Source organism: Balaenoptera physalus (genome assembly GCF_965194825.1).
Source record: "Balaenoptera physalus genome assembly, chromosome: 2".
NCBI lineage: Eukaryota > Metazoa > Chordata > Mammalia > Artiodactyla > Balaenopteridae > Balaenoptera > Balaenoptera physalus.
In genome coordinates, this window is record NC_138883.1 from 144962746 (window position 1) to 144975674 (window position 12929).

Sequence of the window (12929 nt, forward strand, 5' to 3'; positions counted from 1 at the left end):
GCTTTAAGACAACACAAATTTATTATCTTGCAGTTCTGTAGGTCAGAAACCCAATAGATTCAACTGGTTTCTCTGGATCACACGTGGCTAAAATCAAGATGTCTGTCAGCCTGAACGCTTCTCTGAAGGCCCTAGGGTGGAATCCACTCACAGGCTCATTCAGGAAGTTGGCAGAATTCAGGCCCATGCAGTTGCAGAGCTGAAATCTCCATTTCCTTGCTGGCTCTTGGCCAGGAGTTGTTCTCAACTTCTGGAGGCCTCCTACATTCCTCAGCTCCTGGCCTCTTCCATCTTGGAGCTAGCAACAGCGGGTTGAGTACCTCTCATGCTCTGAATCTCTCTTGCCTCTTGTTCTGCTGCATCTCTCTAACTCCAGCCAGAGAATTTTTTCTGTTTTTAAGGACTCATGTGATTAGATTAGGCCCACTAGGATAATCTCCCTATCTTGAGGTCATAACCTTAATCACATCTGCAAAATCCCTTTTGCAATGTAAGGTAACATATTCATAAATTCTAGGAATTAGGGTGTGGACATCTTTTGGGGGCATTATTCTGCTGAAAGCTCTAGGTTTTTATGTTAATCATTTTTTCATCACTTTTTCCTGGAAGACAGTGTACCTTTCCAAGCTGTATTTTAGGCACATTTTTTGCATATTTTATTTATGAACACTTTTTTTCTGTTTCATGTGTTGAAACCTCTACTTGAAGAATCCAGTTGTCTTCAATATTGGATTATTTAGGTTCTCTCTCATTTTATCTCCAAAAACTGCATTAAAAATCAATTTTAGAGAGGTATAATTTACATACAAAAACTGACTATTCAAAGTGATGAGTTTTAACAGATGTACACAACCATAAAACCCCAGCCCCATTCATGATACAAAACATTCTCATCACCCCAAAAGCTTCCTTTGCAGCCCATCCCTCCTTTCACCCCTCTAATTGCTTTAAAAGCTTCTCTTTCTCTCTCTCTCATCACAGCATTCACTTCCAAGTCTTGCTTCTATGTCATTAATTTGATTTTCAGCCATATTTCTTCTGTTTTTCTTCTTAGTTCTGAATTATTTGTTAGTTTCTAATAATGTTATGTTTCATAGTTTGTTTCTTCAGCTCCATAGTTTTCCATTTTATTCTGTTGTTTTATCATCTTGTGTCTAAGCTCTCATGTTAGTGAATTGCTCTTCTTTTAAGTTCTTCTACTGTGCAAAGACATAGGGAACATGCTCTGTTTCTCTGGTTTTGTTGTGCCCAGACATTGCCTTTCAAATGCTTGTGTGCAGCTGTGCTCCATTCTTTTCTTTAAAATAAATTACTGCGGGAGAGAAACAAAAACAAAACAAGATTCAGAACTGCATGAACACTATACTATCTTTCCTTTAAATAAAAAATAACACATAGAAGAAGATCATGCTAGAAGATGCATACATTTTGGAGTTGCCGTGGCTCCCCATGTCATCTCCCCCAAATCATTCATGGCTAATTTGGACAGCTCTGACATTTGTTTTTTAAGGGGACCCTTAAAAGGATCTTTGAAAACCAACTTGAGGAAATTCCCTGGTGGTACAGTGGTTAGGACTCTGTGCTTTCACTTTTGAGGGCCCGGGTTCTATCCCTGGTCTGGGAACTAAGATCCCACAATCCCCCAAATTTTTTTTAATTAAAAAATTGAACAGAAAAACAACTTGAAAGATCCAGGACACCTAGAAAAATATCAAGTGTAACCATCATTTGCCCTGTTGGGAATTGAGGTGAGCCTTCCTCTCAGGATTTTGAATCTACAAGACACAGGGGTCCAATCTGAATGAAAAAAATCTACTTCCCATTAAAACATAATCCCAAATTTTAAGTTTTTATTACAAAGGCGAAAAGAGAAAAATATTAATGATCATAGAAGTACCGTATTCATATGGTCAGAAAGTTCAAACCTTTTAAAGCTGCAAAACAAAAAGTAAAAGCCTCCCTCTACACACTCCAGTTCCCAACTCTTGCAATTGCTTCCTGAAAAGAGAAATTATATGTAAATCAGCATATATAGACATATAGCTATAAATATATACTATATATATAGTATATACACTATATATGTATATATATGCCCTTTTGTGTATTTAGACAAAAGATCATAGTATATATATCCCATACTTATTTCATTTAACAGTTTTCAAGAGAAGACTGTTCCTTATCAATCACATAGACTCACCTCCTTCTTTTAAATGACCTCATCTTATTACATTGTATGGACGCATCATCTTAAATTTAATCAGTCTCCTCCTTTCCAGTTCTACCGTGGGAAAGCAGCAAGCAAAGAAGAGAGTAAACATGTAAATATTACTCCAATACCACTCCATCCTGAGAAGTTAAGCAAAACCTTTCATGGAAAATGAAGATTAGAGAATAGAGTTTCCCACTAACAATTTTCAATCCAGGAAACAAAATGCAGAAAGGGAGGAGTTATTGATATTCTTTATTGGGCTCATCTAGAGCAATGGTGTTTCAATTCTGCTGATTCGTATGTGCTATTGTGTACAACTGTAATGAAACCTTATCTAGGGAAAGAAGCTTAGATGACTCTGAGAGACCCTTGTAACCATATCATTCTGAGATTTTAAACATTAAGCCTTGGAACTGCATTTTAAGCAAACATCTCAGCAGCATTTTCTGAAGTTAGTACAACATTATCCCATGAATAGAGGCGTATATTCACTTAAATTTAGGAAACGATGCACTTCATATTCCCCTCTTAAGTATGTATGGTATGCATTCATAGCATAGTTTTTGGGAAAGTTTTGCAGTAAATAAACCTATTCAACCTTATTGAAAGCAAAGTTTCCCAGACTTATTCTATTACAGCACTCTTTCCAGCCTATTACTTGTTAATATCTTATGATGCAAATGTTTCTTCAGAGTATCTTTAAAATATATGTCCCTATTGAATCTATGTTTTAAATTCAGTGCAGGAATCAGTAAACATTTTCTGTAAAGAGCCAGATAATAAATATTTTAGGTTTTGCAGACCAAACAGTCTATATTGCAAATACTCAGCTCTGCCGTGTAACACAAAAGCAGCCATAAACGATGGGTGAACAAGTGACCGTGGCTGTATTCCAATAAGTCTTTAATTATGGACACACATTGAATTTTATGTCATTTTCACATGACACAAAATATTATCCTTCTTTTTTTTCCCCCAGCCATTGAAAACTATAAAAATCATTCTTAACAGGTAGGCTGGATTTGACCTTTGTAGGCCTTTGGTCTACAGACCAAAGGGTGACACCCTATGATTTAGTGAATAATGATTCAGGATAAGAAATAAATGCTTTATTCAGTCAGATTGGGCAACACCTGGGATATTTTCAAGAAGATTCAGAAGTTTTGTGTATTTATATATTAAATAGAAACGAATATTAAAGCTTCATCCACTCTTCAGAAAGCATTTGTTATCCTACAGTTTAGCTCCTAAATATCGAGACATTTTAATAAAACTCTGCCTGTTAAGAAAGGGTAAGCTCAATAAAGATTTCTTGAATAAATACTGATGAACATGTCCATATTATAAAAGAAATCAGAGTAGAAATGATCTCTACACAATGGTTTATTTATTACCAGATCTTAAAGAAAACCTTTTAGTGATGATCTGCAAAGGTCAGAGCACAGAATTTGAATTATAAAATGGGTACAAAAGTTCAGTGTATCTCTGGTGCAAATTTTTTTCCGTGGCTGACGGGGTTGGAACATTTGTCAACGACACATTTTTGAGCACCAACAAAAGGACAGCATTCCAAACATATTGAATTCCCTCTGGATGAAGTTACTTTTTTCCTTCATAGAATGCTTGTCACTCCTTTTGTGGCCTCTCTTGAATGATTGCCCGTGTCCTCCCCCCACCCGGGGCTCCCCGGTTTCGCGCAGGTTCATTCCGGAGCCCTGGTCCGCCTGCAGCACCACGTGTGGGCCAGGCGTTCAGGTGCGAGAGGTGAAGTGCCGCGTGCTCCTGACGTTCACGCAGACGGAGACCGAGCTACCCGAGGAAGAGTGTGAAGGCCCCCAGCCACCCACCGAGCGGCCCTGCCATCTGGAACCGTGTGATGAGAGCCCCATCTCCCGTGAGCTGGCCGCCTCCCAGCAGGAGCAGGACAGTGAGATGACTTACGACTGGGAGTATGCTGGGTTCACCCCTTGCACCGCCACGTGTTTGGGAGGTATGTGATTTTTTGTTTAAGGGACAGTTAGGTCTTGCATTGCGGGTGGTTTGAGAAATCACTAAATCGGTTAAGCCAAATATACAAATTAGCAGAAGTCAAAAGGAGGTTAAGGTTGAATAATTGAAAACTATGCCTTTTCTTTCTTTCAGTTTTCATCGTGATTATTCTAGCAAGATAAAGGACTAGTGGCACTGTAGCCTGTGCTCCTTGGCCTAAGCATCCGCCTAACTGAGATGGAGCGAGAGGTCACTGATTAATAGAGAATAAATAGGAAAATGCAGAAATGATTAGTTAAGGCAATCTTGTGCATAAAGCAGAATTACAGATTGAGGGAGCCTGGGATTGCCCTATCTGATGCAACTCTTGGTCAGAAGCCATCCTCAGAAAATATTTAGGTCCATACCTGCACGTTGGACCAGAAACCAGTGCAGAGCACACTGATCACCATGATTTACGTGTGTGTACGTGTGGGGTAACACGCATAGCCAGGGGACCCTGTTAGGATTAGGAAGTGGTAATAGAGTCAGGGGACCCCACTGGGGTGGAAGTTGGCCCCAAGGTGCCTTAAGCATTCCAGGATCCAAAAGGGAGTGGATGAGCAGGGGGCGGGAGTCCAGATAGTCATTCTTTCTCTGTTGGAAGGAAAAAGACAGAAATAATCAATGGGAAACCTAGATCCTCTACTAACATGAAAGAGACTCATCTCATCAGGAACCCAGGCCCCTGACATCCTATCACTGACTCCTGACTGTGCCTTCCTGCCAGCTGTCATGGCTAAAGTTGGGGGCTAGAAATGCTCTGACTTCAGTCCCAGCCAATGGTGGAGAAGATAAGGAAGCTATTGCCTTAGGAGGCAGTTGGCTCAAGAGCAGGCTCCACTCCTCCTGGCGGCCCCGTGCCCATTACTAGGAGCTCGCGATCGGGTCTTAGAGCTCATGGACCAGTCATTGTGCCCGAGCCTCTCCTCTTTTGCCCCTCAGGCTCTTGAGTACATTCTCAATCCTTGCCATCCAGTCACTGCGACTTCGTGGTATCTGTCTTTCTCCTTTCTTGTCTAATCAACCTGTCAACCCACCTATCCTAGACACCAGCCTATCAATAAACCCAGATGAGGTGGTGTGTGCTTTACCCCCAGGTTTCAGCTAAGCTACTGCCTTTCGCCTGGAGGTACACATGTGCCAGTTAGGAGAAGAACCCTTATCTGCCTCCAGATTCTCTCTATCTCTTACTTGCTTCTCCCTGGTTCCTAGAAGCCCATCCCAACTAGCCAGGAATTTAACCTGGTTCACTTGGACCCTAAATGTCTGCTATGTCTCTTCCCTTCCGGGCACGTAAGTCTCAGTTACCTGCACACTGCCACATGTCTGCTGTTGCCCCAAAACCTAACTCCTGCTCCCTCTGGGTTCAGGGTCCTGGACACGTCTTTTCTTATATCTTGGAAACCTTAAGACTGATATGCCCTTGGCAATCTGGGAGCTAGTACTTTCTTGATGAATCTGGGGAAACCCTCTGGAGATAGTCACTGGGATGCAAAAATGTTCTTCTATTCAATTGCAATTATAGATGTCTGGAACTTTCTACTACATGACTACAAAATGCAGCTATCTCTACCACTTCTGAGCCACTACATTGCTGTATTTTCACCAGAGACTTCGAGCTTTGTCTTTCATTATGAGAGCAGAAGTAAGCCCTGCTATTGCTTGCATACCCCAAAGCTACTGTGTTAATCTCAGGCTTTTAAATACTGCCATTGATAGAATTACTGTTGCATCTAGTACTCTGTCATCCTTGACTTCAGTTCTTTTCCTGACTGGGAAGGCCCTCTCCAGATGGGAAAATATGGCTTGTTGGGTCCTTGGAACTCAACAGGCCACTAGGAGTTGCCCAAGGAAAATTGACCAGGTAAATTCTGATTCAGTTGGGAGAGTCTATTAGACCTCATTTTTGGAGCCTGATGCCAAAATGTTAGGATCTGCTGTGTTCCCAGTGTCCACTAAGAGAGCCCTAGTTTCCACCTCCAGGATGCCTGGACCCCCTGGAATGATTTTCTATTTTTTTGGTAACAACTTTATTAAGATATTAATTCACATACCATACGATTTATATATTTAAAGTATACAATTTGGTGTTTTTAAGTATATTCCACCAAGTTGTGCAGCCATCATCACAATCAGTTTTAGAACACTTTCCCCCCCCAAAAGAACCCTGTATCCTTAAGAAATCACTCCCCATTTTCCCTCAAGCCCCCATTTCCCTGCTAGCAGGAGCCTCTGGCAACTACTAATCTACTTTCTATTTATTCTGGACATTTCATATAAATGGAATCACACAAGAAGCGATCTTCTGTGACCCCTTTCTTTAATTTAGTGTGTTTTCAGTGTTCATCCATGTTGTAGCGTAAGTCAGTACTTCATTTCTTTTTAGGACTGAATACTATTCCACTGTATGGCTGTATCACATTTACCCATTCATCAGTTAGAATTTGGATTATTCGCATGTCTTTGGTATTATGAAAAATACTGCTCTGAACATTCATGTTCACACTTTTGTATGGACATATGTCTTCATTTCTCTTGGGTATATACTTAGGAGTAATAGCATGACCAGGATCTGTTTAAAACATAAAAGTTTTTGTGAAACTTGACTAATTCAGTTTATCCTTATGGGCACTGTGGACCTTTTGGCCTATTGTGAGGAGAAAAATGCCTTGCACATGTTAGAAATGCATTTCAGTATTCAGATGGTTGATGGGAATGTGTCCATTTGTTTCTGACATCCTCTTGTTTATCTGGAACGCATTTTACAAATGTTAATAGCTCTCAACTTGGTAATCTTTCAACTTTCAGTTAAACAGAATTTAGCCTTGTGAGGGTGCCTTGAGTTGTGTAATTCAGAATTGTATCATTAAGATGAACCTTGGATACCCACTAACCCAAATTTTACAGTTGGGGAAGCTGAGGATCAGAGGGCATCACACAGTCCAAAACAGAAAATGGACAGCTTAATTGTCGTTCTTTAGAGAGGGTTGATTGAACCATCAGCGCTTATAATAAGCTTCTTAACTTTGTAAAAAGTAATGTTTTTAATTTCTTGGGTTCAAGCTTAAAATTTCCTTTTAAATACATAACTAAATTCTATAAAAACTGGAAAGCTTGGAGGATTATAAAATCCTCTATAAATGCAGGAAACCGGACACCTGCTCTGCGCTAGACTCCATGCTGTGCACTTGCTTCTGGGCTCAATATCAGGGTATAAAATGAAGGCACAGTCCTTGTCCTGATGGAGTGCAGCTTTTGATTATTTCGGCTTTACTGTCTCTACTGCATTACTTATAGGCAGTGATACTTGCCTCTCTGTGATCCATTTTAATGTGGTTTTAGAGGCTTGGCCTCTACAAGTCCACTTATGTGTGGTTTTGAATGTGGGTTTTTAACCCTCACCCTGGATAATAGGGAGGGTAAGTCTGCAGTGTCTGAAAACCACAGGAAAGTAGAATTTCCACAGGCATATAGTTATTTCTTCAACATTCCTGTTTCTGGTAGAAAAATAAGATACGCAAATTATAGATTTCCAAAAAGATAAACTTTCAGTCACATCCTGATATTGTGTATTTGTATATTCTAACTTGCCTTCACATCATACAGGAAATAAAGGTAAATCCGTTTGTTGTCATTACTGATGATTAAGAACGTTTTACAAATCTGCTTTCATACTGGAGTGGCAACAGAGAATTCTTTTTCAATTCCCAAAAGTATGAAGCATGCAGACATATTCAATTTCCATCTTCCAGAGTGTGTGTATGTATGTATGTATACAGCATTGTGTTGTGTGTGTGTGTATGTGTGTGTGTGTGTGTGTGTACATACATGTACATTCTAGAAGTTATGCTTACCTTTTTAATACCCTCTGGTAAGGTTTTGTAATTTACTACATCATAAACATTCCTCACTAAAGTTTTCTTTGGTATCTTATATTATTTGTTGCATTTATGACCTTTCATTTTCACCCTTGTATTTTCTAAAAGCACAGGCTAGTAGCATACACATGGACTTTGAGGCCTGGCCCCATTTTTGAACCCTAGTTCTGCCACTCCCTTTGGGCTAGTTATTTAAGTTTGTAGAGGTTTATTTTTGTAAAATGAGAAGAGCCATATCTACCTTATTAGGATTAATGAAAGGATTAACTGTGATTCTTTTTTGTTTTTAACATCTTTATTGGAGTATAATTGCTTTACAATGGTGTGTTAGTTTCTGCTTTATAACAAAGTGAATCAGCTATACATATACATATATCCCCATATATTACTCAGCCATAAAAAAGAAACGAAGTTAACTGTGATTCTTAAACAAGGTTATGTTGGAGAGATGTTTAATCACAGTGCCTGACACATGGTATATAATAAATGTTGGTGGGATGATTGGTTTATAATATAGTAATAATAGGTTATTCATCTTATATTAGAATACTGTTTTTTCCCCTTTTTAAAAAAAAATCTGACTAAACTGCTGAAGCCCTTAATGCATCTAACAGTTTCCTAGTGCATTCTTTTGAATTCTTCAAGTAAATAATCATCTGCAATTAATGATGATTTTTCTCTTTCTATTTCCAGTAGTTATTTATCTTGTTTATGTTTTATATCTTACTGCATTGTCCAGAATTTCAAAAACGATAGTAAATAATGTGGATAATGCCAACTTTGCCTTGGTCTTGACATTAGCAGGAATCTCTCTATTGTTTCATTCAAAAACAACATCCTATAAATATTTAGTGCACGTTTCTTTGTGCCAAGCACTTGCCTAGGTGATAGGGACTCAGTAGTTCCTACCTTTGGAACTCAAATCTAGTGAGGGAAATGTGTTACTCACATAATCACACACACACGTATGTAAAGTTACAGCTGGTTATAGCAGCTACAGAAGAAGTATGTGGTGCTATGAAAGCATATAATAGGAGGAATTTGACCTAATTAGGGAAGTCAGGGAAAGCTTCCCTAAGAACAATTACACTCGAACTTAAATCTGAAAGATGAGGAATTAATTAAGCAAAAGAGAGATTGGAGATGGTGGTACAAAGAGAATTTCCAGCAGAAAAAAGATCATGTGGAAGGGCCCTACGTGGCAGGAGGGCACATGGGACATTCCAGGAGCTGAAGAAGTCGGGCACAGCTGGGGTACTGAGAAAGACGGAGTTTAATGTGAGATGATGCTAGAGAGGACTGCAGGGGCCAGACAGTTAAGGCCTTACCGGCCGTGTTGATTTGGGTCTTTATCCCAAGATCAATGAGAAGCCATTCAAGTCATTAAAGTGGGAGTTAATGATCAAATGTTTATTTATTTCAAAAAGGTTAGTCCGGTTGTATTGTAAAAAAGGGATTAGAAGGGTTCATAGCAGATGTAAGAGGGACCATCAAGGAAGCTTTTGCCTGGTCCAGGCAAGAGCTTGGGCTGAAGGGGTGATGATGATGATGGAGATAGAGTGAGCAGGTGACTTTGAGAGATGATGAGAAGGGAAAAAGTCTGTCAGTGGAGTGGGCCAGTGGGAGTGAGGTGGCAGGTCTGAGTCCTAAGATTCTTTTCTGAGATGATGAGTGCTGACAGGCGGTCCAGTTTGGCAGAAAGAAATCATGATTTCAGTTTGGACATAATGATTTTAAAGTGCCTTTAGACTTCCAAATGGAGATGCTAAAGAGACAGTTGAATGTGTGAATCTGAAGCAAAGTGGCAAGATCTAGTCTGGAAATATACATTTATGAGTCATCTGTGTACGGGGAGAATTGAAGCCAGGGGCATGGATGCAGATCTTCAGGAAGAGAACACCTGTGAGCCGTGGGGAGGGTCTAAGAATGAGCTTTGAGGATATTCAACAGCCGCTGGCTGGGTGGAGGATACTGAGCCACAAAAGTCAATGCAATTAAGAGGTCAGCCAGATAGGAGCAAAACCAGGAGGGAGTGGTGTGGTGGGTACCAGAGTTGGCTGCGTTGGGGCCACTGAGAGGTGAAGTGAGGTAAACTGAGCATCAGCACCAAGTCCAGCAAGGGGAAGTCACTGATGACTTAGAGGGTCAGTTCCATGGAGTGGTGGAGATGAAGTCAGACTTGAAAGGACGGAGGAGAGTGATAGGTGATGAAATGGAGATGAATAGATTCGATTTTCTGGTGGCAAAACTTATGATAAAGAAAACACAGAGAGGTAGAAGGCTAGAAGGCACAGTGGGTTAAGGGAGAGGTGTGTGTGTGTGCTGTCATTTAATGACAGAGAGCCTTGAGTGCATTTAAAAGGCAAGGAGAGGGGAGATTGACAGTAACACAATCATAGTAGGGGACTTTAACACCCCACTTTCCGCAATGGACAGATCATCCAAAATGAAAATAAATAAGGAAACACAAGCTTTAGATGACATATTAAACAAGATGGACTTAACTGATATTTATAGGACATTCCATCCTAAAACAACAGAATACACTTTCTTCTCAAGTGCTCATGGAACTTTCTCCAGGAGAGATCATATCTTGGGTCACGAATCAAGCCTTGGTAAATTTAAGAAAATTGAAATTGTATCAAGTATCTTTTCTTACCACAGTGCTATGAGACTAGATATCAGTGACAGTAAAAAATCTGTAAAAAATACAAACACATGGAGGCTAAACAATACACTACTAAATTACCAAGAGATCACTGAAGAAATCAAAGAGGAAATCAAAAAATACCTAGAAACAAATGACAATGAAAACATGATGACCCAAAACCTGTGGGATGCAGCAAAAGCAGTTCTAAGAGGGAAGTTCATAGCAATACAATCCTACCTTAAGAAACAAGAAAAATCTCAAGTAAACAACCTAACCTTGCACCTAAAGCAATTAAGAGAAAGAAGAACAAAACCCCCTCAAAGTTAGCAGAAAGAAAGAAATCATAAAAATCAGATCAGAAATAAATGAAAAAGAAATGAAGGAAACAATAGCAAAGATCAATAAAACTAAAAGGTGGTTCTTTGGGAAGATAAACAAAATTGATAAATCATTAGCCAGACTCATCAAGTAAAAAAGGGAGAAGGCTCAAATCAACAGAATTAGAAATGAAAAAGGAGAAGTTGCAACTGACACTGCAGAAGTACAAAGCATCGTAAGAGACTACTACAAGCAACTATATGCCAATAAAATGGAAAACCTGGAAGAAATGGACAAATTCTTAGAAAAGCACAATCTTCTGAGACTGAACCAGGAAGAAATAGAAAATATAAACAGACCAATCACAAGCACTGAAATTGAGGCTGTGATTAAAAATTTTCCAACAAACAAAAGCCCAGGACCAGATGGCTTCACAGGCGAATTCTATCAAACATTTAGAGAAGAGCTAACACCTATCCTTCTCCAACTCTTCCAAAGTATAGCAGAGGGAGGAACACTCCCAAACTCATTCTACGAGGCCACCATCACCCTGATACCAAAACCATACAAAGATGTAACAAAGAAAGAAAGCTACAGGCCAATATCACTAATGAACATAGATGCAAAAGTCCTCAACAAAATACTAGCAAACAGAATGCAACAGCACATGAAAAGGATCATACACCATGATCAAGTGGGGTTTATTCCAGGAATGCAAGGATTCTTCAATATACGCAAATCAATGGATGTGATACACCATATTAACAAATTGAAGGAGAAAAACCCATATGATCATCTCAATAGATGCAGAGAGTGCTTTTGACAAGATTCAACGCCCATTTATGATAAAAACCCTCTAGAAAGTAGGCATAGAGTGAACTTACCTCAACATAATAAAGGCCATATATGACAAACCCACAGCCAACATCATTCTCAATGGTGAAAAACTAAACCATTTCCACTACGATCAGGAACAAGGCAAGGTTGCCCACTCTCACCACTGTTATTCAACATAGTTTTGGAAGTTTTAGCCACAATAAAAGGAATCCAAATCGGAAAAGAAGAAGTAAAACTGTCACTGTTTGCAGACGACATGATACTATACATAGAGAATCCTAAAGATGCTACCAGAAAACTTCTAGAGCTAATCAATGAATTTGGTAAAGTAGCAGGATACAAATTTAATGCACAGAAATCTCTTGCATTCCTATACACTAATGATGAAAAACCTGAAAGAGAAATTAAGGAAACACTCCCATTTACCATTGCAACAAAAAGAATAAAATACCTAGGAATAAACCTACCTAAGGAGACAAAAGACCTGTACTCAGAAAACTATAAGACACTGATGAAAGAAATCAAAGATGACACAAAAACAGATGGAGAGATATAACATGTTCTTGGATTGGAAGAATCAATATTGTGAAAATGACTATTCTACCCAAAGCAATCTACAGATTCAATGCAATCCCTATCAAATTACCCATGGCATTTTTCACAGAACTAGAACAAAAAAAATCTTAAAATTTGTATGGAGACACAAAAGACCCCGAATAGCCAAAGCAATCTTGAGGGAAAAAAACGGAGCTGGAGGAATCAGGCTCCCTGACTTCAGACTATACTACAAAGTGACACTCATCCAAACAATATGGTACTGGCACAAAAACAGAAATATAGATCAATGGAACAGGGTAGAAAGCCCAGAGATAAACCCACCCACCTATGGTCAACTAATCTATGACAAAAGAGGCAAGGATATACAATGGGGAAAAGACAGTCTCTTCAATAAGTGGTGCTGGGAAAACTGGACTGCTACTTGTAAAAGAATGAAATTAGAACG

At 39.3% G+C, this 12929-nt stretch overlaps 1 protein-coding gene and 1 long non-coding RNA gene across 9 annotated transcripts in view; one reads left to right on the top strand and one right to left on the bottom strand.

Moving 5' to 3' along the window:
- Positions 1-12929, top strand: part of LOC309654491 (endophilin-A3) — a 661335-nt gene that overhangs the window by 525559 nt on the left and 122847 nt on the right. For all 8 annotated transcript variants that reach the window (XR_014260293.1, XM_082448506.1, XM_082448508.1 and 5 more), the window contains one exon: positions 3913-4202. Coding sequence is in view for 7 of the 8 variants with exons in the window: in XM_082448506.1 (XP_082304632.1) it covers positions 3913-4202 (290 nt within the window). In the remaining variant the exon portion in view is untranslated. The remainder of the gene's footprint in view (positions 1-3912; positions 4203-12929) is intronic.
- LOC309654607 overlaps positions 1-12929 on the bottom strand; it is a 535162-nt gene that overhangs the window by 487266 nt on the left and 34967 nt on the right. The gene's annotated exons all lie outside the window — the stretch shown is intronic.